The 25478-nt window shown below is 41.2% G+C and overlaps 1 protein-coding gene across 1 annotated transcript in view; it reads left to right on the forward strand.

The window, feature by feature from the left end:
- The first annotated feature begins 4159 nt into the window (after nt 1–4159).
- LOC112120520 (V-type proton ATPase subunit S1) overlaps nt 4160–25478 on the forward strand; it is a 79384-nt gene continuing 58065 nt past the window's right edge. The window contains exons 1-2 of the mRNA XM_024219630.1: nt 4160–4187; nt 16195–16321. Of these exons, the coding sequence (XP_024075398.1) occupies nt 16227–16321 (95 nt within the window). The 5' untranslated portion in view covers nt 4160–4187; nt 16195–16226. The remainder of the gene's footprint in view (nt 4188–16194; nt 16322–25478) is intronic.

Genomic DNA, 25478 nt, shown 5'->3' on the forward strand with positions numbered 1-25478 from the left:
TATGTGACTGTCTTGCAGGGGGAGGAGGGTTACAGATCCCCTGCTGCGCGGCTCTGTGATCCAGGGTAAGGACCGCTGCATAAGATCTGTAACTGCCCTCCCCCGCCACCAAGTCACAGAGCAACACCACCCCCCCCCACCACACAGAACATGAAAACCACCTCCCAGACTGACCAGGATAACTAGTCACTGCACTGTATATGTGCCCTGCTGCTGGACCTGCCCCCTGCTAAAGGTGACTGTCCTGTCCAATTACCAAGCCCCTTCCCCCCCCTTCAGACAGACTCTCATCTAAAAGAAGAGGATGGAAACAATAATGAACAAAAACGTATTTTTTATTAACAACCGCACATGGAACGGGGGGGGTGAAACTTGGACGGGGTCTTGTGTGAGGCAGGTAGGAAAGGACTTTTCAAATTTTGGGGAATGAGAGCCTTCTAGTGGTAGAGCAGTCCGCAGGGGTGGAGTGAAATTTTTCACGGCCCCTTCCGCCCCTCCGTGTTTGGACTTTGGGTGAGGGGGGTATGGGACTTGGTGGCGGGGCAGGGCAGTTAGAGAGAGACTGCAGCGGGGCTCTCTCCTCCTGCCTCCGGTCCTGCAGAACATCCACAAGGCGGCGGAGCGTGTCCGTTTGCTCCCTCATTAATCCAAGCAGCGTTTGAGTAGCCTGCCAGTCCTCCTGTCGCCACCTCTCCTCCCGTTCCATGTTTGCCGGTGCATTTGGGACAAGTTCTCCCTCCACTGTGTCTGCTGGGCTGCCTGTGCTCGGGAGCATGCCATTAGTTCAGCAAACATGTCTTCCCGTGTCCTCTTCTTCCTCCTCCTAATGTGCGCTAGCCTCTGGGCAGATGTGGCTGTGGGAATTGGAAAAAGGGAGTGAATTCCTGAGACAGATCAATGTATCTGTGAACAGAGAACATAGTCTTTCAACAAGACCATGCAGAGCACCTATCACACGCGCACTGAGGACAAGGTCGAATTTTCGGCCCTCGCCTACAGTGCCTGCGGTCTTGCTGTGGCGAGCTGAGGAGCAGGGCAGGACACCGGACTTTGTCTAGCTGTCAAACATGGTAAGCCGTAGACTTGTGGCTGCTTAAAACTTTAAGAGTGGCACTGGCCTCCTTTCGCATAGAAAGCAATGCGAGTCTCTGCTGGCAGCAATCCTGCAAGCATGAACTCTGGCCCTGTCCCACCCCCTCGCGGCTGTAAACCGCGTGGCTGTAAACCGGCGGTTGCAGTTCTGTAAAGGGACGGGCAAGCAGTCCCAATACTAACTTTCCCCTACCTAATTCACAGCAGGGAGTCATGCCAGACATCACCCTCCTGAAGGTCTCGGAGAGCCAGAAGGAGCGGATGCTTCGTGACAGCCTGCAGAAACCGGGGCCATTTGCTGCAATGCTCTGCAAGGCCATGATCCCCGAGTACCTGCTGGCGTTGTGGCAGGGAAACGTCTCATACCACGGGGGGGCCTAACAAGCTCTCCCTGCCCAGGAACCTGCTCATGAGGCTTGAAAAACACCTGCAGGAGACCTATGAGGAGTTCTCCCCGGAGGATGTCGCCTCTATCCCCGGATACATTGACCAGTTTTTGGGTTAGGTGCCCTTGGAGGGACAAAAGAGTGCAGCGTTTTGGGCATTATAATCATGAAGCGGACATTGTGAAATTTTTTGAAAATAGACTATATATTGAAGCGCCCAAAGACAGAGTAATCATGATACACTTTGCACAGATTCCCGTTTTGTTGGACTTTCCTGTTTACATGTTTTGAAGCACTTTACCCACTGTTAATATTTTAAATCTTCCTGTTTTGTTGTAAATAAATGTTTACATGTTTTAAAGCACTTTACCTATTGTTAATATTTTAAATATGCCAGTTATGTTATAAATAAATGTTTAGATATTTAAAACACTTACTGCTTGATCCTTCCCCTGAATCTGTGTCTGGGATAACGGCTGGGGAGGGTTGGTAGGGGATCTCTGTGAGGGTGATGAAGAGCTCCTGGCTGTCGGGCAAATCAGCGCTGTCGACTGCCTCGTCCTCCTCATCTCCTTCCTCCTCTTCCCCGTCCGCTGAGGAACCGGCCGCGGACAATATCCCATCCTCAAAGTCCACGGTCAGGGGTGGGGTAGTGGTGGCGGCCGCACCTAGGATGGAATGCAGTGCCTCGTAGAAACGGGATGTGTGGGGCTGGGATCCGGAGCGTCCGTTTGCCTCTTTGGTCTTCTGGTAGCCTTGTCTCAGCTCCTTGATTTTCACGCGGCACTGCGTTGCATCCCGGCTGTATCCTCTCTCTGCCATGGCTTTAGAGATCTTCTCATAGGTCTTTGCATTCCGTCTTTTGGAGCGCAGCTCGGAAAGCACGGACTCATCTCCCCACACAGCGATGAGATCCAAGACTTCCCGATCAGTCCATGCTGGGGCCCTCTTTCTAGTCTGAGATTGCACGGCCATCTCTGCTGGAGAGCTCTGCATCGTTGCCACTGCTGCTGAGCTCGCCACGGTGTCAAAACAGAAACTGCGATTCAAACTGCCCAGACAGGAAAAGGAATTCAAATTTTCCTGGGGTGTGGCTGGTCAGAGCATCCGAGCTCGGACTGCTGTCCAGAGCGTCAACAGAGTGGTGCACTGTGGGATAGCTCCCGGAGCTATTACCATCGAATTCCATCCACACCTAGCCTAATTCGACATGGCCATGTCAAATTTAGCGCTACTCCTCTCGTTGGGGAGGTTTACAGAAATTGATTTAAAGAGAGCTCTATGTCGAACTAAATAGCTTCGTGGTGTGGACGGGTGCAGGGTTAATTCGATATAACGGCGCTAAATTCGACATAAAAGCCTAGTGTAGACCAGGCCTAATAAACCTTTTTATAATATTTTAATTCATTTCTTCTGTGTTTTAAACAGGTGAGGCCTTTTGGTCAAAAACAAAAATACGTAATCCACATTCAGCTACAGATTTCATTATCTGTCCAAATATAGGCCCTTTATCTTGCAAACATTTGTGCACAGGAATAACTTAACACATGTGAGAGTAGTCCCAGTGAGCTTAATGGAACTACTCATATGTCAGTGTTTGTAAAATTGTGGCTGTATTTTGTAATACCAAAAATAGATTGTTTGGGACATGTTAATCTCTTGGTTAACTCATCTGAAGTTACAGCAGGAGTGAATTTTCTCCCTTAAATATATGTTTACTTATGTCATTTTTCCCTTTGTATTTCTATTACATAAATTCAATAAAAAGTTACATGAAATTGTTCAAAAGTTCTGTTCAGTTGTTTCAAACCACTATATTAGGCATTTCTTTCGCCCCAGTCTTCAAGGGCTTACTGCTTTGACTAGTATAATTGCCTATCGTGAAGTAGAGGCACTTAAAAGTTGAAATAAGTAAATATATATTTAGCGGCAAACCATATTAGAACAGCATAGTGCATTCACCAGGGACTTAAGACCAGATCTAACTATGGCTAGGTCTACACTACCCGCCTGAATCGGCGGGTAGAAATCGACCTCTCGGGGATCAATTTATCGCATCCCGTCGGGACGCGACAATCGATCCCCGAATCGACGCTCTTACTCCACCAGCGAAGGTGGGAGTAAGCGCCGTCGACAGGAAGCTGCAGAGGTCGATTTTGCCACCGTCCCTACAGCGGGGTAAGTCGGCTGCGATACGTCGAATTCAGCTACACTATTCGCGTAGCTGAATTTGCGTATCTTAAATCGACCCCCCCCGTAGTGAAGACGTAGCCTATGCCTAGTAAAGTCAACGAAAGTCTTTCCATTTACTTTAACGGGATTTGACCCCTAGGCTGCAATCCAGCAAAACACTTAAGCACATGCATCATTTTAAACACATGAGTAGTCCAATTGACTTAAGTTCTTTGCTGGATTTGGGCCTTAATACAAGACTGGATGCCAGGAATGGGCATCTGTGAGCCAGAAAATAGGCTCTTTAAAAAAAAAAAAAAAAAAAAAAAGGTGGGGCGGTGAAAGGTCATGTCCTTCAGCAGCAGCTCTGAGAACTACAAGTTGTGGACTACAAGCTGCGACACGTTGGGAGAACTTCCTGGTTCTACCATTGCCCTCCAAGCAGGAAGTTTCAGTACTGACTGAAGTTGTGAGAGCGAAGCAAGCAAGCAGAGAGGAGACTGCTGGACTGTTATCCTGTTCTACGTTTCTTTACAGGTAGGACCAAAAAGGGCTTAAAGAGTACCCTGAGAGGAGTTTAAATGACAGAAAATGAGATCATTGGCTTGTTTGTGTTGGGGTTCAGTTATTGTGGGAATTAGAACATATTTGTAAGAGGGTTGAGTTATACAAAGTCCCCTCTGTCCTTCCAGCAGGAAGTTTCAACACTGACTGAAGTTGGAAGCACAAGGCAAGCAAGTAGAGAGGAGGCTGCTGGACTGTAATCCTGTTCTATGTTTCTTTACAGAATAAAACTTTGTTTCTGGTGGTTTGTCTAAGTGGGTTTGGTCTGATGTGATACACATGGACACATAACGCAGGCCAAATTTCCTAAAGCTGTGTAAAAAGCCACAAGGCAGACTTACCCTATCTTGACAACTTCATACAGGGTCAGTTGTACAGGAGAGGGGCTACAGGTGAAAGCGAAAGCATGATTCCTTTAGATATCATTCCTTCCTTTGATAAATGAATACAGTATATTATTTTTCTTAAAAAGTGGCCATTAAAAAAATAGACCCTCATATTTAGTCCCCAAGGAACATGAGGGAATTAGTTCAGGCAAATCTGGACTCAGCTGCTGGTCTCATAATTTGTGTGTGCCATCCACATCTGGAGATTATAGAATTCACAAGAAAACAAGTGTTTTGGTCCAGTGGAGGAAAGCTCATTTGCACAAGTGCTTTGCCTGCTGGTCTTTTGTATACCTCTGAGTCTTTAACGATGCTTTCTGTAGTATCTGTTTAGGCATGCTGTTTAGGCTTCCTATGTTTGTAAATTGCTGCTAAATTCTGTTGAAACTGAACTGAATTGGATACTTGACTGTTATCTGGGACAGTGGCTGGCTGATGGACTCATTGTGAGCTGAAAAGCTAGAAATTTCATTCTCAAAGAGAAAAGACTAGGAGATTGTATTTGTACAAGGTCAAAGCTTCAGTCTTTCACTGGAGTAGCGTTAAAGAATGGCTGTTTTGAGCCATTGTGGGCTCTAGAGGGTTGAATCTTGGAGAACATGAGACACCAATACAGAACTTAATCAAAAAAATCTGACCAAGGTGCTCGTAAATTTGAAATCCTAATTAAATCACATCATTAGGATGGAGCAAAATATAGCCATCATAAATTTGAAACATAAATTTGAACTTGTGCTAGTGTCATTTAAGCACTCAGGACTGCAATAAGCATAGTATACAAACCTAGCTAGACATGGCCTGTGTTATTGTTCTTTTAGAGCAAATAGTTTTAGCTTTTCTTTATTGCTGCTTTTATTATCTTCCACATTTTAAATTGTTTTCCCATACAATTACTGGAATTACCATAGTAACAAGAATGCTTTTTACCTTTTTATTTCTTATAACATTGTTTACAATTATATGTATGTTATAAAAAGGATTTTTACTTTAGGATTTTTTTCTAATCTAGTTTGCTGTTCATATGTTTTTTGGCTGTTAATGTAAGTTAATTCACAGATGCCATCAAAACGAAACAAACACCAACCTGTTGATCAAGTATTAAAAACAAAAGAGCTTTTGCAGATCCAATAGCAGTAGGGGCAGGTAAAGCTGACTGAGAGGGGTATGAGCCAGGTTCAAGTTATTGTGATCTCCAAGAGAGAGATCACTGCTCTTTTTATATCTTATTTTGTTCCACATAATAATGCATAATCTAGATCCATCTTAACACAATATTTAGTAGTTCATTGAATGACCTCTGCGTATTCCCACCCTTGAAAGTTCCAACAGGCATCACTAATTTAGGGCTTGTCTACATGGGGACACAGGAAAATTAATCCAAATTAACTAAAGGTGTGAATTTAAGGTGGGTTAGTTAAACTGCATTAACCCCCTGTGCAGACACTCTCATTCAGAATTAAAATTACTTTAATTCCATTTAGCTTAATTATCTTTGGATTTGAAACTCCTATGTGTAAGCGCACCAGCAGGGTCTACATGGACCAATTAATGCATACTATGTTAGTGTGTTTTAGAAATCACACCTGCATGGTATACATTACCCCACCATGTAGACAAGCCCTGAACTTAATCCAAGATTAGGTGAGTAAGAAGGAGGTGGGGGTATAAACTGAGGATCCATATCTGCATTTCAAATCAAGAAGTCATTTCAAGTATGTTTTAGAAATAATGGATGTTCTTTTTATAGTTTCTGTTTTGTCACCTTAAGCTGTTTAGGTCAAAGACCTGCAGCACAGTTGCTTGAAATACTACAATATTTGTAATATATTTATTTATACACTGTCTTGAATATTCAAACTGTACTTGCTAGCTAATTAATTCTCACAACACTTTACCAAAGAGGAAACTGAGGCAGAGATCAAGACTTTCTCAAGGACACACAGCGAGTCAATGGTACAACTGGGATTATATCTCAGGATTTAATCTTGTCTTTCAATTCTTCCTGAATATTAACTCCTTTTTGCCTCATCTCCTTTTACCCCCTTCTCCCCAGGCCTCTCTTGCTCAGTGAAGTCCCTTGTTTCAGTACCCTGTGTCCTTTTTTCCAAACCCATCCCCATGTCTTCTTTCATGTTTCCCTGAAGGCTGAGAAATCCTTCCCTGACCTCAAATGCCATGCCTCTTTCCTACCCTTCTCTAAATTCATTTCAGAGAGGTTTATGCTCTGAATAATTACTGTTTGTTCAATAAATTTTGAAAACCTTTCAAGACATGCACTAGACTGCCATGTGAGTGTATAATCATAGTCCTCTTCCTTGCCCTTTCACTGTCCTATCTCCTCTTATATTACCTGCTCTTTCTAGTCTCAGCCCAGTTGGTAAGCTGCTCAGGGTAGGGAATCTTATCTATTTTGTAAAGGGTTTTCCACACTTCTGACATTGCTTAAGTAATTAATAATAGCCTTGTGCTTATTACTTCTGATTATACAGCTGGAGTAACACAGGCCCAGATAGTAAGCCTGATAACAGTGAAAAATCACCCTTCCCATGTGGAAAGGTCAGCCGGCTTGGCAGGGGCATTCTCAACATTACCTCCAGAGAGGGTTGTCCGTAGGTTCAGGAATCCACATGTGAGGAGAAGACGTGGATTACATGAGCAGGCTGAAGTTGGAGGGGATGCATATCAATCCCCCCCCAGATCTCCAGGGAGGTCCTCTGGGGCCAATAATAGCATGTGCGTATAAGCCCATAGTACAAGATATGATTGGGCATCAATTAACCAAGGTTCCAAGCAAATCTTACCATAGATCACTAAAAGTTCTCCTAGATATGTAAAGATTACAGCCTTAACCCATTCTTTCTACAAGGAAAAGCATAAACTGATAAATTAGCTGCATAGTAATAGCATTATTAAGTAAACTATTCAGTAATTTGTATTTATATTAGTTTTGGGATTGTGCTCATGTAATAATTTGATTTTGGGTCTCAATTTTTTATTAATTTTAATTCATACTATTAACTCCTTGAATTGATTAATTTGGTTTACATTGTAAGCTCAATCTGATTCTTATATTATTTAGTACTTTAGGGAAATATAATAAATTGGTTTTAGTTGTTTATGATCTTAAAAGCCATAAAAACAAAATTGTTTTTCTCAAATCAAATAATGAGGTAAAAATAACCTTAATTAAAGGGACTTTAATTAAACATTAACAAATCATTTCACTCAGGTCTTGGAAACCCTATTACTACTCCAAATTTGGCAAACCGGCCAAGACACCTGTGTTAGTCACTTGAAGAGAAATTTTTTTAAGGTGTATAGAAGTGTTTTTGAAGAGAGGTGTTTTTGACCCATCTCTCTAAAATAGAAAGGTTCATAAAGAGTTAACAAGCTGAAAGAGGAAAAAGGAAGTTCCCTTCTGATCACTGTGCTCCCAGGCTGACAGTGAGGTAGTGAAGTTTCCTGTTGAAAGAGTAGAGAAGTGCAGTCAGGCATACTATTCAAACAAGCCAGACACAGAAGTCTGGAGTAGAGGATTCACTAAGAGTTTTGGTAAAGCTGCAAGATAAAAAGCTTCACGCTTTCAGTTTTGCCTTCATCTGTAACAAAGCTTTTATAGGTTACAGAGAGGCCAAACTATCTTCCCCTTTTCTCTGAGGAAAATCTGCTTCCTGTACATGGAAGAAAACTGCTAGTCACCACATCTGGAAATATCAAGTAGTGAGTGTTAAGTTTCTTTCATTTATACTTCCACTTAGGTTTTCACCCACATTGTGACAGGGTTTATTAACTCCTGTCCCTAACCATGAGGCAGCCAACTCATTTGAAACATGGAGCAGAGATAACTTACTTCCTTTACATGCCATTTAGAATCATAGGACTGGAAGAGACCTCAAGAGGTCATCTAGTCCAATCACCTGCACTCATGGCAGAACTAAGTATTATCTAGAGCATCCCTGACATGTGTTTGTCTAACCTGCTCTTAAAAATCTCCAATGATGGAGATTCCACAACCAGTGTATTCCAGTTCTTAACCAACCTGACAGGAAGTTTTTCCTAGATGTCCAACCTAAACCACCCTTGCTGCAATTTAATCCCATTGCTGCTTGTTCTATCCTCAGAGGTTACAGAGGACAATTTCTTCCTCATCCTTGTAACAACCTTTTATATACTTGAAAACTGTTATGTCCCCTCTCAGTCTTCTCTTCTCCAGACTAAACAAATCCAATTTTTCCAATGTTTCCTCACAGGTCATGTTTTCTAGACTTAATCATTTTTGTTGCCCTTCTCCAGATTTTCTCCAATTTGTCTACATCTTTCCTGAAATATGGCACCCAGAACTGGACACAATACTCCAGTTGAGGCCGTATCAGCATGGAGTAGAGCGGAAGAGTTACTTCTCGTGTCTTGCTTACAACATTCCTGCTAATACATCCCAGAATATTGGGGGGGGGAGGAAGTGTTAAACTGTTGACTCATTTTTAACTTGTGATTCACTATGACCTCCAGATCTTTCTGCAATACTCCTTCCTAGGCAGTCATTTCCTAGTTGCACACGTACAAAATGATTGTTCCTTCCTAAGTGGAGTACTTTGCATTTGTCCTTATTGACTTATCTTCTTTACTTCAGACAATTTCTCCAGATCATTTTGAATTTTAATCCTATCCTCCAAAGCACTTGCCACCCCTTCCAGCTTGGTATCATGTGCAAACTTTATAAATTAACTTTGTGCCATTATCTAAATCGTTGATGAAGATATTGAACAGAATCGGACCCAGAACTAATCCCAACCAGACCCCACTTGATGTGCCCTTCCAGCTTGACTGTGAACCACTGAAACTACTCTTTGGGAATGGTTTTCCAACCAATTATGCACCCACCTTATAGTCACTCCATCTAAGTTTTATTGCCCTAATTTGTTTATGAGAAGGTCATGCGAGACAGTATCAAAAGCTTTACTAAGGTCAAGATATACCATGTCTACCACTTCCCCCTATGCGCAAGGCTTGTTACCCTGTCAAAGAAAGCTATTAGGTTGGTTTGACACAATTTGTTCTTAACAAATCTATGCTGACTGTTACTTATCACCTTTTTATCTTCCAAGTGTTGGCAAATTGATTGTTTAATTATTTGCTCCACTACCTTTGCCATCTAAATTGCCATCTACCTAGAGAGAAGGTCATTTGATCAATCAAAATGGGAAAGACAAGATATCAATCAGTTGCAAGAGACCCTCAGACGGCTCAGTGAGGACGTGGTGGCAGGCATTATATTGCGCATATATATATATATATCATATATTGCCCGTGGTTCCATCCTGGAAAGAGACAATAAACTTTGAAAGGGGAAAAGTTAAAGGTTTGTGTGATCGGGTAGAGGGTCACCATCCACTGTGGGATGAGAGCACCCTGTCCCCCAACCCACCCTCTGCCTCTAGGAAGTGAGGCCTAAAGGCTTAAGTCCACCAAGTGGCTTTTAGCTATGCGGCTGTGCGGCCTAGCAGCCAGATTCAATAGCATATCCTGGCTCTCAGGGCAGTGAGACCTAGGAGCCAGAAAAGGGGTGGGCCACCACCTAGGGATCGTGGGGTGGCCAGAGTAGGGGGACCTGGGCCCTCCCAAATCCACTGGGTTCCATCCCAGGCAGCAGCGAGTGAGATTGTCAGCAGGGATCCAACCACAACACACCAACTATGGCTAGTCCCTTCACTTGGCTGCTTCCTATCATGACTCCTGCATCCATGGTCTGAGTGACTTTGGGGTTCTGGGGCTCCTCTGCCTGGGCTTGTCCCACTGGCTCTGAAATTCCTGGGGTGCCCACAGGCAGTGGGGCATCTTCCAGGGTCTTGGTGTCTCTGGCTTCTCCTTTCAGGGGCTGCTGCAGCTCCAAGACAGAAGTCTGTAACAGATATCCTTCCTCTCTAGTGGCCAGCCCAGATTGAGCTGGGCTGCTTTCTTTTATACTGGTGCTTCACTTCGAGCATGCCCAGTAGGGATGCGGGGGTGTGATTTCCTCAGCCCACAGTGAGGAGTTAACACTTCCCTGTCCAGTGCGGAGTGAGTGCACCCCATCACGGTTTGGAGCAAGATTTAGACAGACGATGGATAGAAATGTATAAAGTAGCTGAGGATTTCAGAGGGATAGAAAAATTGCAGAATAGAAGGGAAGAGAATGAGTTGTTGGCAGACAAGGATACTCTTAAATGGAGATTAAGAGGAGCTCTGGCAGTTCCAGGAGCCCAAGGTGTCCAAGATGTTCGTGAGATGAACGTAACCCTTACATTGGATGGGTATGCCTTACTTCAAGGGCCCAGATAAAAAAGAATTGTTCAAGAAAGCAAAACAGATTGATAAATTTGGCTCCCTCGAGAAGAGAGAGAGGTTTAACACACATATGGTAAAACTTCCCTACCTGCTTTAGAAGGAGTTTCAGAAAATAAGATGAGGTTTTTAAGAAGGACTTTAACCACAAACCCCAGGGTCTGCTGCAATTGCTTCCAGCCCACAGGTGCTTATTTTGACATGGGAAGGGGCTCAGAGTCTGGATGGCATGTGGGGGCCTTTGTTCCCCTCCCTCCCACCCATCAGAGCCCCTCTACGAGCGTGGGTCACTCCTCTTCAGCACCTGGGGCTCAGCAAGGTGGACCTTTCTCTCCAGACAGGGCTTCTTTGATAGTAATACCCCTCCCCCCACCACCAAGCAATACAGCTCAATCCACTTCCAAAGGGAAAAGCTCCAATTTTCCTCCCACATGCTTAAATGGATAATCAGTTAACTTGGCAAGGAATCTAGGCTTTCTGACTCTCCCTCTTTGCAACAGAAGGCTGTGTGCTCTTACAGAGATTTACCTCTTCATTACCCTCAATTACATCTCAGAGGATGAGGAACAAAGGGTCTCCAAGTAACCTTTTTCCTGCCTCCCACAGGCTGAGTCCCAATTAAGGAAACATGCATTCCCAGCTTGTGCCAAAAGGTAGTTGTAAATACAGTGATAAAATAGGAATACAGATTAAATAGTTGATGGTAGCAAAGTTATTGGTAACCAACATTTGATACCCAGCAGATATTTTCTTCAAAGGGAAATACAGTAACAGCTGGGATAAGAATTGCAATCTCTTACTCATTTTTTAAAAACAAAGCCCAGAATAAACACATCTGCTTTCATTATCCCAGGTTGCTGATGGATCTCTTAATATGCAGTGCCACCATCAATATGTCAGCTTCTGAATCTGTTTCTTGGGTCATATTCACACATAATTGATGACAGTCTTTTTTTCCCTGTCTACAGACATTCCGTTCACAAATGTTAGCTTATCATACCCATAAATTGTCCTCCTTTACAAAAGATATCCCTCTCTTCCTAACTTAGGGTCCTAAATTTAACTTCATCCCACACATCTGGCATTCAGACTTTTTCTGTTCAGAATTATTTACATCAGGAATGCAGAATTATAAAGTAGATTTTTTTTTTAAAAAAGAAGGATTTAGATGCAAAAGAAATTAAGCCTACATCACTTCAGTCTACCTTGCTTACTATTTTTCTTGTGTCCTCCGTTTGCGCTTTGACAGGTTGAGGTAGGTGGGTTACAGACTCTGCACAGGATTGAAAAAGAAAACATATAAATCTGGGGAAATGGGTGGGTGTGGGTTTATGAGTAGAAATTAAATATGGGCTTGGGAAATGAGCCTTTATATCCTTTTCATGTAATAAACTAATTGTAGCTAGAGAGCTGACAAAGGTAACATTTTGTCCTCTTTCTTCATTATAAAATTGTAATAACACTTAAAAAACAGATTAGTCTGGGTCACAAAATTTGGAATTCGTGCTGAATTTCAAACACCCCAATGTTCAGGGGTGTCTAAATATGGGGTTTAGTTTATGTGCAAATCAGGAAGTATCCAGGGAAAATATAGCAGTAAAATATATGTTTTCTTATTAGATAGCATCAATCTAGACATGTAGGCTCCTATCTGTGCACCTTCTAGCCAGATAAATGAACCAATGAGCACTCCTCCACATTCTAGTTCAGTCTTAGTAAGTCATCTGTTGTGAAAACTCTCTCTCCCCAGTTTCTGTTATGCCTCTCTTGCACCTGGCCATATCTTTCTTTATTATTCATGTAATGACAGTTTTATTTTTAGGAATGAAAAGTCAAAGTAAGGAAAGGGAGCAAATGTATTTACAACTGCATGCAAGCCAGATTTGCTGAGGATGGCAAAATACAGTCCCAACTACCATTTTCTTCACATTCCTTTCTTCAGGGCTTACTTCATTTAAAATAAAGCGCCAACTCAAACCATTGGGTAATCCACCCTCCAGCTCCTGACAGCTGGGAGGGGATGTGGAGAGAGACACGACACATTCTTCCCCTATGATTCCCTCCATTGTACTAGTTTCTCCTTTCCTTTTATGACCCACGCAGATCAAAAATGTTTTAAGCAGCAAGCCTAAGTGCCTTTACACCTTATCTCAATGATTTCTTCTCTCTCTTCTGTTTGGCATAAGGAGTCATCAGAGAAACTGCACACACCTCCCAGTGTGTGCTCACATGACTCTTATGACTTGTAGGTTAAGATGGGGATTCAATCCATTATTAGTTTACATTTTGTATTGTTCTGCCTAGCTTCCAAAAGTCCAGCCCTTTTCAGATTGCTGAGTGCTGCTCTGATGTGAAGCCCCATTGGAGCTAGCTTTTGATACGCAGAGAAAAGGGGGTCTAGGTAAATCCCCCCCCTTTTTTTCCCCGTTAGGCAGTTTTGCAAAGAGTTTGTTGCCTGCACAGTGAAAACCAATCACAGCTGAGCATGAGCTCACAATCCAAGAAGGAATGGATGTGATAGAATCCAAGAAGCTTTAATGTAATAATATGCTGGCTGTTTCTCTTGGACTGGCCCCTCAGGACATTCGGCATGTATTGCTAAAATGGAAAGAATTCTGTCTATTCTTCTTGCATTTCACCTGCAACAATAAAGGGCTGTAAGTAGGCCTCCCAAAGATAACATCCTGAACTCTTACCAATAACATTTTATACCCTTAACATCACCCCATCATGTATTCTCAGATTATAAATCTTTCTGCCTTTCTTCTTGTGCTCTAGCAGCAGAATAGCTGTAATTGAGGCTTTTTTTTTTTTTTAAAGATTTCAGTAGCTTTTTGGGCAGTAGGCACATACATGCACAATTCAGGAACATTCTAGACCTGCTGTGGGCAAGTCAAAGCCATGGCTATGTAGTCCAATGAAGAGTGCTAGAGAACTGAGTGATTTTTTTTTTTTGACAAATAGTGTTTTAATCGAAAAAAGCATTTTCCGGGTCCCTAATCCTATTAGTCAAATTCATGTTGAATGAGGCAAAAGGTTCAGAATGAGGCAAAAAATGAGGGGAGGAGAAGGGGAAATCTTTTCAAAAGAATCAAAACATTTCATTTCAACAGTTTTGTTCATAAAAAGTCAAAATATTTTGTTTCAACTTTCAAAATAGAATTTCAAATTGACATCTGGCTAATTAAAAAAAGAGTGAAAAACATTCAAAATGTCTGAATCAATACAAAAAGTCAAAAAAATTGTTTTCAGTTGACTCAAAACATTGAATTGACTTGAAAAGAGATTTTTTCAAGTTTTTGTTTCAAGAAAAATAGATTTTGGTTCAAATCAAACTGGAATATTTTCAGATATTTCAGTTTGGCCCAATGAACCGAAAAATACATTTGCTCAGCCTAGTCAGAACCAGCGAGAGGTTGTCCATTCCTAGAGCCAACTGAGTACTTTGCTTGCTCTGACTGAACTTCTTGAGCTTGTACTAAATTCTTCTCTGAAAGCTCCAGTTTTTCCCTCTCTCCCATTTAGTCTTGCATTGGCTCACTTGCCCTGCCTTACACTGATCTGCACTATTCTGTTGTTATAATTCACAGCCAACCCATCACTTCAGGAAATGGAAGGTGGCAAAAGCTGCCGGGGGGGGGGGGGGGCAAAGGCCTAAAAGATAAAAGTAAGAGGGCATAGAGTGTAAGAGACAAGGAGGTTTGCTGTTTTTTTTTTAATGCAGCTTTCCTCTTGTATCACAGCTGATTTTACACTAGCATATGAACAAATTGCCTTACATTATACATAAACTGTGCAACAATAAACAGTACACTAAATCGAGTGAGTCACATGAATTCAAGACACTGGGGCTTACCTTTAGAGCTCTGTACAACTTCAGCTCACATTCTGACGGACCCTTATTCACTTCACTTCACTCCACTCCACTCCACTCAAGCTTCCCTTCCTCTTCCCAATAGTTTCCCCCAGAATCGCTCTCCCACCTTCTTCATGCTGTTTCTTATGCTTTAGGCCTATTACTCCTCCTGCTTCTTTCTCCCTCCATCCGGCTTTCCATTCAACCCTTTCCTTCTTGGAAGCCTTTTATCAATAATCCACCAAATCCAGAATTTCAAATAGTTAAAGTGAATATTAAATGAATGTTTAAACCACCAAAATAACCCACAAGGAGCTTTCACAACTACTCAGCCCCATGATTTGCTCTGCATGGCAAAAATTGCCCTCTCCAAGAGTAGTTCTCCTTCTTGCATTTACTGATAACTTGTCCCCTGCCCTTTCCCCATGGCTGCTCTCGATGGTCTGTTGTCATTTTCTGTTGGGTCCTTGATGTAATTGCGCTCATAACCTACTAAAAGCTGGGACCACATCTTTTATTCTGATTGGAAAGTCCCATGCATGCCTATAGTGCACATGATACTATCTAACAAGGTGACTCTCAAATGCAGAAGCATGACTTGGCTGCAGCTCTGTCACTGAAGGGGGCAGGGGCAACATTTAAAAAAGAAGGAAACCAGAGGCTTGTGATGATTGGGTAGAAGAAATTCCTATAACCATTCTAATCTTCTATTTGGTTTTTAAGGTATTTAAGTCATACCAGGTCCTGAGAACATTGTAATTTGGTTTGACTTTTGCCATTCTTGATTTATGGATCAGCATCTTCCCCAGTAAAGGATAATTAAACAATTCCATGTTTTAGTTAAGTTCCAATCTCATCACTTTCTTACTCTCTTTCTCCTTGCTGGAAGCTGCAATGTCTAGATATACTGCAGCTTTCAAACCTGCCAACACCTGTGTGTGACACCAGCTTCTACAATCAGTGAAAAGCTTAGGGACATGGTAATAAATAGTAGAGGAAGAAAATGAAAATATATGGGATTCTTTTTCTTCAACATGAGGAAAGTTTTCTATAAACTCCATTTCAGGGTTTAATAATTCAGTTATTAATTAACTAATAAATTACAGTAATAGTGAGTGAGAAAACAGTGGGTCTGGAATAAATTTGGGCCTCATGAACACTGTACTGAGGAACGATCTGTTAAGAGGTCTGTGTATGGATTCAAAGCATGTACAGTTCATGGGCCATTTCCACGGCAGCACTGAAAGTCATTCAAAAATTCTAGCACCGTTGTTTGACATAATGAAATGGATGTTTTGAATGTTTATATTGTTGACATAAAACCGGCCCAACCAGTTTTCTAGCTGTATCCAGATACTGCAGATTAAACTGGAAAATCCAGCTTCCTTCATCTTATGTTCAGTTTTTTTCTTTGCAGCTAGTCAGTCATATACTAACCTGAGTGGGATCATGGCCCTAGTCCGGCTGTTCTACTCCCTCGCTGTGCTGCTCAAATTGGCTCTGTCTGTGGACCATGTACCTATGCTGCTCTGGTCAACTCACAGGTGAGAAATTAAAACATCTAGCAGTCTTTATGCAGTTGCTTTACCAGAACAAATGGTTGGTGTGTGTGTGTGTGTGTACAACAAATCACATATGATCATGTCTGCTCTGCCCTTCCCGAGACCGTGATCCAATGTACAATATATGAGACACTATGGTCTAGATAATACTAAGTCCTGCCTTGAGTGCAGGGGACTGGACTAGAAGACATCTTGAGGTTCCTTCAAGTCCTATGATTCTATGTCATTAAAGTAGGGCATGGATCAGCATTCACGTTGCACTCCCTGTCAGTACCCAACCTGAACCGGGGAAGCTAATGATCCAACCAGCGGACCAAATTCGGTGATAAATCCTGGTCATGTGCCACCAGAGGCATGTTTTGCATACACTAAGAAGAAGATGTATTAAAGACTGTATCATAATGCATACACACAAGGAGGTTGAATTAAGGTTATACAGACAATCGTAATTCTGGTATTTCCTAACTTCTGAGTGCCTGATTTTGCACCTTAATGTTGTTTTTAATGTAGCTTTTTTTTACATGTAAAAGAACACATGTTACAGTGTGCATTATGTCAGATGGTTAGTAGAACTTGTGGCATCATACTGGTTTGGTTTTGAAAGTGAATGGAAGATGCTTGAATATGAAGGATTTGAATGTACTTAGGAGGTCATGAGACTTTTGAACCTGACAAGTGAGAGACTTCAAAGAAAGAATCCAAAAGGACTTGCAAGGTCACAAGCCACTTCTGAACCAGATCTAAGCAAGGATGAAGGAGGCTATTCTGGAGGACAAAGTTAACAATAGACCTGTTGTACCATAGACAGACTTGCTGTCTGACTTTAGGCCTGTATAAATCACTTAATCTCTGTGCCTTACTTCCTTTGTCTTGTCTATTTAGATTGTAAATCCTGCAGGGCAGAGACTTTTATTCTATGTACATATGTATGTATGATGCCTAGCAAAACAGGCCCCCTGAACTCAGTTGTGGCCTCTAGGCACTGTGATGTAAATAATAATAACCATCCATCTGACCATGCTGGAAATGTAATAAAGTTCATCCAAGTTATTTTCAAACTATTTCCTAATGACTCTCTTTGCCTTGCTCTTATTAGCTTCATGACATCACTGATCTACGTTGCTGCCAGTGGTAGGCCTGGAATCCTTGCAAGAAATTCAGTCCCCTTCTTTACAACCATGAGTTCTTAAAGTTAAAACTCCTCTCAGAGATGGAGCAGCCCTTCCCCTGAGTACATTTGACCACCTTTGTGTTCTGTGAGAGAGTACAGGGCTGACTCAAGATGTGACAGATTGAATAAGGGTTCTTTGTGGAAAGGTGTCTTGATTTTATTTGCATTTGCCTCTTAATTTACTTTCGTTTTGAGAAACGAGTAAGTTTATGCAGAAATAGTATACTATGTAAATTCAGGGTTTTAATTATACGCTTTTCAGTGCAATGAATATCTCTCTGTGCAAAATGCTGTTTCAATATAGAGTTCTTTGATGCCCTTTCATTCTGTGAAATGTGATACTGTGGAGATGAAGGCAGTAGAGGGATTGCATTTGAAGACAGATGTGAGTGTGTGAAATTTTGTGCTGTTTCTCTCTCAAATGTGTTTTGGTCATTGTGTCTTTTATAACATTACTGATTATCACCACACTTGATAAATGTCAGTACTACACTAAGGCATCTGTGGAAATTGCACCTTTGGTCCCTGGGGAGTAGAGGTGTAAGAAAAATGCAGATGTAACTACAGAGAATGAAATTAAATTAGTTAGCTTTGTGTTTTCTTTTCTGAAGGAAAGTAAAAGATGAATCTTTAATTTCAGGAGCTTGTACTACATTGGAGGTAGTAGAAGTTGACTAATTTATGAATCTTTAAAATAGACAACTGGAAGAGATCTAAAATTGTGTTTTGAAAAGAAAAGTAGATTTGGGCAATAGTTCATTTTTTAAGACAAAAATGCTCCTAAATTACTGAAAAATGAATCCATGTCTCCTTTGTCCTGCTTTTTATTTCTTGTAAACACTGCATCTGTTGTCAGTATAAACAAGGTGGTGCTGTTGTTGTGTTTAAACAAAAGTTATTGCAAGGTAAGGAGTGTTCAGAAAGCAAGAGTTCATAGTAGTAATGAAAACAAACTTTTCACTAGCAAGCAGTTAGCAACTTGTTCAATACAGTTTATTCAGGATCAACAGCAAGAAAATCAGGCAGGCAATGTAGTGAAACCTGCTTCATATTTATATGCCTACAACTTTTTCAGGAGGAAATGTACCTATATCCATGACCTTTTGCATTTTGAAAATGCAATGTTTGGTGTGGGAGAAATTATTTCTTGGTGAATGCAAATGAAGTAAATAACAGATGTATATTAGTTTAAAAAAATAAAGCAGAAGCAGCAGTAACTTTGGTTTGCATGAAAGGGACATTGTTGTATACGCTTGGCTCCAAATTCTACATGCAGTATTTTAAAAGAGGAACTTTCTAATAACGAAAGCTTTCCTGGATATCTCTGTTCATAATTCTGGTTTTAAACACTGCAGTTATGGTTCTTCTGCACAGCTTTGTTTGAACCTTAAACCAAGAGTAACAGGTTTTTATTACTCTAAGCCCCAAAGATATTAAAACTAAACCAAGGAAAGGGGCGCTCATTAACTGAATATGAAACTACTGGTATATGACATGGTTTATAACATTTGGGACTGAACATATTTCAATGTCCCTTTAAAATCAAATCTGTTCAAATTAACACAAGTTGTGCAATAGGTTTTATAATTAGTTCTATAGAATCTTGGTGGTTTCATCCTTTAGTTTCTGCAAGATTTTTCCATAAAGGTTTGACCATGACGGGTCTGTGAACACAATCCAGAAGAAATAGAAAAGCAGATGTTTTAAAGGGTTTTATTTATCATTCCAATCTTCAGTTGGTTTAAAAAAAATCACATTTTAGGGAAGGAATGGTGGGCACAGAGCTGGTGGCTGTAAACATGGAGATGTAAAAAGCCATGCTCGTCATTTTCTGCTGTTTTGATACCTCTCCCTCCACCTCTAGAATGAGTGAATATTCCATGTTAGGAAGTGGACCCATTCACAACCACTCTGCCGGTTACAAGTTTGGAAAGAGTAATCAGGAATTTATCCTGGCTCCATATGCTCTTTTATATGGTGAACCCGCACCTGCAGTAGCCAACTTTAAAATTGAATCTTTTTGTGTTACCTCTCTAGCCTGTTCTTCTCTTCTGTGATAATCTTCCTTTGCAGCTCATTAGCTTTGTTTTGGCAGTGGGTAATTCTTTGGGGGGGGGAGGGTTAGTTTAATTTTAATTGTTCCTAAATTTTATCACCCAAAGTGCTCACTGAAAGACCAGGGGATTTACCCCCTTCTGTCAATGAGTAAACTCTGCAGAGGGCATGAGCCCTTAAAATGAGTGAGAGCCAAATGCTGCCCTGGGGCTAAACATACAAAAATCAAATTATCTTCAATAGGAGCTGTACACAGCTATCTGAGAGTGGAATTTGACCCAAGCAAAAACTTCTATATATAATGGTGATGGACTGTGCTGTGAGCCATATTCTGCTCTCACTTACACTGGTGTAACTGAGAGCAGAATTTGGCCCGTGTCCTTAACCAACGCACATTGGGACGCACAGATTAAGAGTTCAAGTATTTTTTTAAACTGGTAACTAACCATATTGATGCAACCAACTATTTCCAAATAAAAACATTAAAACAAATAAAATCTTAAGGCGAGTGTAGACAGTAGTTGAGTAAGGATGTTGAGTTGTGATCAGTATCCCTTCAAGTACCATTTGATAAGATCTACATTTAAAAGTATACTAGGGTTTAGTAGTATGAAGTTAACAAGATTAGGAGGCAGCAATGGCTGAGCTGTAAATCCATCACTGACACTGAATCTTTCTGTGCTCTTGAGGAAGTCGCTTCTCTCTGTCTCAGTTTCCTCATCTGTAAAATGGTGTCAGTGGGTCCATTTCTTACTCTCATTGAAATCAATGGCAAAATTATCCTTGCCTTCAAGTGGAGCAGGATTGAGCCTAATAAAACTTATTGTACCCGTTTCACACGGATGTTATGAAAAATATTAATGTTTGTAAAGCACTAGCAATAATTAGTAACACATTTCAAAATCTCTCTTATGTCAGATTACATGGAAGCCTTTCTATGAAAGCTATTCTAATGTCAGACACTATACACTGATCTGAGAAACCTGAAATTCCAAATGTACACAGTGTGCAAAGTATAAAATGCATTTAACACCAATCCTTACTGTAACTTCAATACATTAAAAATGGTCTCTTCTATAATGCATATAAACAATTTGACAACATCCTAGTATTTCTAACAGCAATCTTAGAGAAAGATGAGGTAGGAATAGCTTAGGTGCTGCAATGACATGGATTTCACCAAAATTGTAAAGCCAAGTGCATCTTGTCATAGGAATGTTCTTTGCTTACAGTCAGTGAAAACATTTCACATTTTCCAATAACCACCCAGCATTATGCCGAGACCGGAGGAGACTCTTTGTACAGTGAATGCAGATTATAAATGACTTCGAGCGAGAGTTAAGGACCGGCACTAAAATAATAGTTTTTCTTATAGTTGTGAGAAGTTTAAAGGGAAACCTACTCTGACTTATAGCCATAGGGAAGTGATACTGTGAATACAAAGAAGTTGAGAAATCCCTTAGTTTCCTTGGGGATGTTTTTTCTCAGAAGAATCAAATATGCTCCACTGTAAGATTACATTTTGTATCAGGCCATTGTTGGGTTGCCACTCCAAATGTATTCTTTCACCTATAAAAGTATCCAGCTGCCATGGTGATATCGTACAATAAGATGCTTCGGTACCTTTTTGAAATTCTGGTCCATTAGTCATTAATTTTCATTCTGCCTCTGCCACTAGCACTGGTGACATGTGAACTTGATATCTAGTGATTGTATTTACAGGTTCCTAGTGAAATTTTATTAACTAGCTATGGTCTTGCTTAGTTCTGATGCACGGGGCAAAAATATCATTGCTTGCCTAATAATCTCCTGCTGATTGAAAAAGACAAATGAAAAAATAAACTCTAAAAATGATTTTATCTGTAAGTTACAAAGAGTATATAGGATCATAAGTCAGAGATGTAAAAGCCTTATTAAATCATAGTCTATCCTCCTCCCAGACCAAGATACAGGGTTTATTGAAATCTTTGCTTCCACTAAAACCACAGTCCAAATTCAAGCTGGCCCTAGAGAGAAGACAGATCAGATAATATCCTTGTATACCTCACTGTCCCATCACAGAACCAAACTGTACATTCAGGCTGTTCAGGATGTCTGTGGAGATAGTGGGAGGGAGAAGCAAACTGCAGGCTTAGCACTCCTTCCTCTACCCATCCCCTGCAGGCTTGTGCTACACCCTGGCGGTGGAAGCAGGGCATCTGAGCCTTATTCCCCACCCCTTCTTTAATCAGACAGTAAAATATGTAAACACACACAGCCAATTGAAATTAAGAGATTTAAAATAAACAGGCAAATTGTATGGTTAATGTGAATATTAAACTAATGTTCACATTAAGGTATGAACTAATGTTACTTATTCAGCACCCGAAGTTGATGGCAGTCTCTCTGGTGGCTTCAGTGTGCCCTTAAAAAGATTTTAGTCTACTTGTAAAGTTTCCAGGACCACAGTTTTATTAAGTCTCTGTTTGTGAGGCAGTCCATGTGTGTGCTGCGCGCGCACACACACACACCACTGTAAGTGGAAATACATGTAATAAAATGAAGTAACAGGAGAGATAAGAACCAACCTATGTAGATTGTATTTCCGGCGATGATGCTGGGGTTATCGAAGTTCACTGTTCAGAATCTAAATCATCTTAGAAAAGGTGCCCCACCAACTCATAAAACTATCAAAGGAGCAGTGCCTAAGAATGGTGAGCCTTTCCAACACTGCCATATTTTAAAATGGGCTTATTAACTTCCCAGCATCTTTGTATTGTTTCTGTGTTGAGCTAAACAAAAAATAAACCCACCAATTTTTACCATGCTGATTTAGAATCTAATTTAATTCTGTTTCCTGTGTCATGTATTTTTCAATTAATTGCAGATGTTAAAGCTCTGGAATAATCCTGTGAATATTTATTTTGTACAGTTTTGCCAATGCTGTTTGGGAAACTGATTTTAAACTACTGTTTGATTTGCTGTAAGGTAATTGTTAAAACATTCGCAGTCCTTTCTCCCTGCCCTCAGACATGCCATTTACTAATTTTGCGTAAATTAATCTGTAATCAGTTTCCTTAATATTTTAATGCTGTATCTTGCTGATATAAATGTAAAAAATTCAGAGGTTCAGTATTGAGCTGAGGCACTAAAACTCTATATGAATAATAATTGTGAATCCTTGGGGCTTTCCCTGCTGTTTTAAAAGTTTATATTTAAGGCTGATGCTGAGATCATGGGGTTTGCCATCTCTGAAAATTCCAAGCATACCTCTGAAGCAATTTCTAAGCTCTTGGGCTTTCTGCATATTCGTTAATATGAATTTCAAAGCACAAATGAAGAGGTTTAACATGCATATGAAAATATCAAATGGTAAGAGCTCCCAAATAAATAATAATAATAATAATAAATTTACTGTCTCCACTGCCCTGAGTTGACGCCTCACAAAACTTTGGGAAGCCTTACAGAGAAATATAGTTTGCTTTCGACTGGCAATCAACAGTGAAATATATTCTCAGCTGACTACTATTCTTCCTGACTGCCAGTATCTCAGCTCCATTCTGGCAGAACACCCAAAGTATTTTCACCCATGAAAGGCACTGACTCTGAAAGGATTCTCCTTGCAACAGTTCTCGATTAAAAAATTATGCTCTCATATTCACCTGTGGCTCAGATTACAATCAATAATAGCAGGCTGAATAAATACTAAATTGTGCATCTGTTGTCCATTACAATGGAACTCATTTGATTCAGGCTGAGAACACTGATTTATCATGGTTTAGTGGTTAAAGCATATGACCGGAGGATGCAAGATTGAGGTTCTACTCCTGTTTTTTCCAGAGTTGCAGTATTACCTTAGACCAGGGATGGCCAACCTGTGGCTCCGGAGCCACACGCAGCTCTTCAGAAGTTAATATGCAGCTCCTTGTATAGGCACCGATTCCTGGGCTGGAGTTACAGGCGCCAACTTTCCAATGGTCCGGGGGGTGCTCACTGCTCAACCCCTGACTCTGCCACAAGCCCTTCCCCCCCCTCCACCCCTTCTCGTCCCCTCCCCTGAGCCTGCAGTGCCCTCGCTCCTCCCCCCCAGAGCCTCCTGCACACCACGAAACAGCTAATCAGGAGGTGCAGGGAGGGAGGGGGAGGCACTGATCGGCGGGGCTGCCGGTGAGTGGGAGGCGCTGGGAGCGGGGAGGAGAGCTGATGTGGGGGGGCTGCTGACGTATTACTGTGGCTCTTTGGCAATGTACATTGGTAAATTCTGGCTCCTTCTCAGGCTCAGGTTGGCCACCACTGCCTCAGACAAGTCATTTAGGGCCAGATTTTCCATAGAGTTCTGCACCGAAGCAGAACAATGTGAAGTATTGGAGTATTAAACGAGCAAGGTGTCATCATTACCTCTGTATTGAAAATATACTTTTCTAATATGTATAATATTTTACCAAATAGCTGCCTACGTACCTACCTATGATACTTCTATAAAACAAATGGTTTCACTAAATATAATAAATAGGCAAATCTAGGATAATTTATCCAAACCCCCAGATCTTTGATAAAACATGAAAGATCTAAGCTGTTCCTGGTTTTAGTTTTGCAAAACCAGGTGACAAATAATGTTTTAAAATATAATGCCACTTCCGTCTGTATCTATTCTTATTAGTTGGTTTTAAAACTGAATAGGCAGTCACCTATTTCTCTCTCTCTCTGCTATTAGAGGTGAGCAAATGTATTGTAAATGCTTTCATAGAGCGTTGCATGAAAGCTTTTACCATTTTTTATTCTGGATGATTTCATACTTCTGAAAAAGTAATTCTTTTTCCCAAGAAGTTTCTGCAAAAGTGGTTGTTTCAATATTGAAGAACCTATGAGAAAACATATTTATGCATTTTATCATTGCAAAGCCACCTTCACTTTAAAAGATCTTATCTCATGAGTGTTCATGTGATGCCAAAATATTAGTAACTTAGCATGAATTCTATCCATTGTATAATGCCAGGGTGTCTGATTGCACTATGCAAGCAGTTTAGTGGGAATTAAATAGTGGAAATTCCAGCTGAAAATTTTCAATACATTCTTACTGATTCCAGTTGGCAACCAACTTTTGGCATAAAACAATTGAGTCTATTTGTCTCATGGTTCTTTGGTGTTACGGGTCCTCCAGTAGAAATCCACAGAGACCAGATGAAAGATTCTGATAGAGGATGCTACTACAGGGAAATTGGACTTTCAATGGCAGCCTGTTAGCCTTAGCCACAATGGAACAATGAGTCAACTTACTGCTTCACCTCCTGGCCACAAATCTATTCAGCCTTTCCTCATCAGCTTCCCTGTGTTCATGCTCCTCCTCGCATCCCTTCAGTAATTGGTTCTGCGTCTGCATGAAGTGCTAGAGGTAATGGTATTGATGATTAGGACACAGTTTCTGAATTCTCCTCTCTAAAAGTGCCATCATCATCACCACAACTGATCCTCTGGGTGGATCTGCACATCTTCCTCTGGTTCTGGTTACTCTTTGTTTCCAGGTAAGTATGTTAAATTCAAGAAGAAATCTGGCACCAAAGAACAGTAGTTTTAGTTTTGCCCACAAATCAGATATAGCAGCTTGCTTCCCAAGTTGAGTCTTAGCCATTGGAGTCACCAGCTCCGTTGTTTCAATATTCCCTGCCAAATTATTCATTTTGCTAAGACCATTTTTGAACACCTGTGATGGTAATCTATTTCCATTTAAAACATAGGACAGCTTGTACCTATGTCTCTCTAGAGCAGTGGTTCCCAAACTTGTTCCGCCGCTTGTGCAGGGAAAGCCCCTGTTGGGCCGGGCCGGTTTGTGTACCTGCCGCGTCCGCAGGTTCGGCCGATCGTGGCTCCCACTGGCCGCGGTTCGCTGCTCCAGGCCAATGGGAGCTGCTGGAAGCGGCGGCCAGTACATCCCTC

The sequence above is a fragment of the Terrapene carolina genome, unplaced genomic scaffold (genome assembly GCF_002925995.2).
Source record: "Terrapene carolina triunguis isolate 2854851 unplaced genomic scaffold, T_m_triunguis-2.0 Scaffold68, whole genome shotgun sequence".
NCBI classification, from domain to species: Eukaryota; Metazoa; Chordata; order Testudines; family Emydidae; genus Terrapene; species Terrapene triunguis.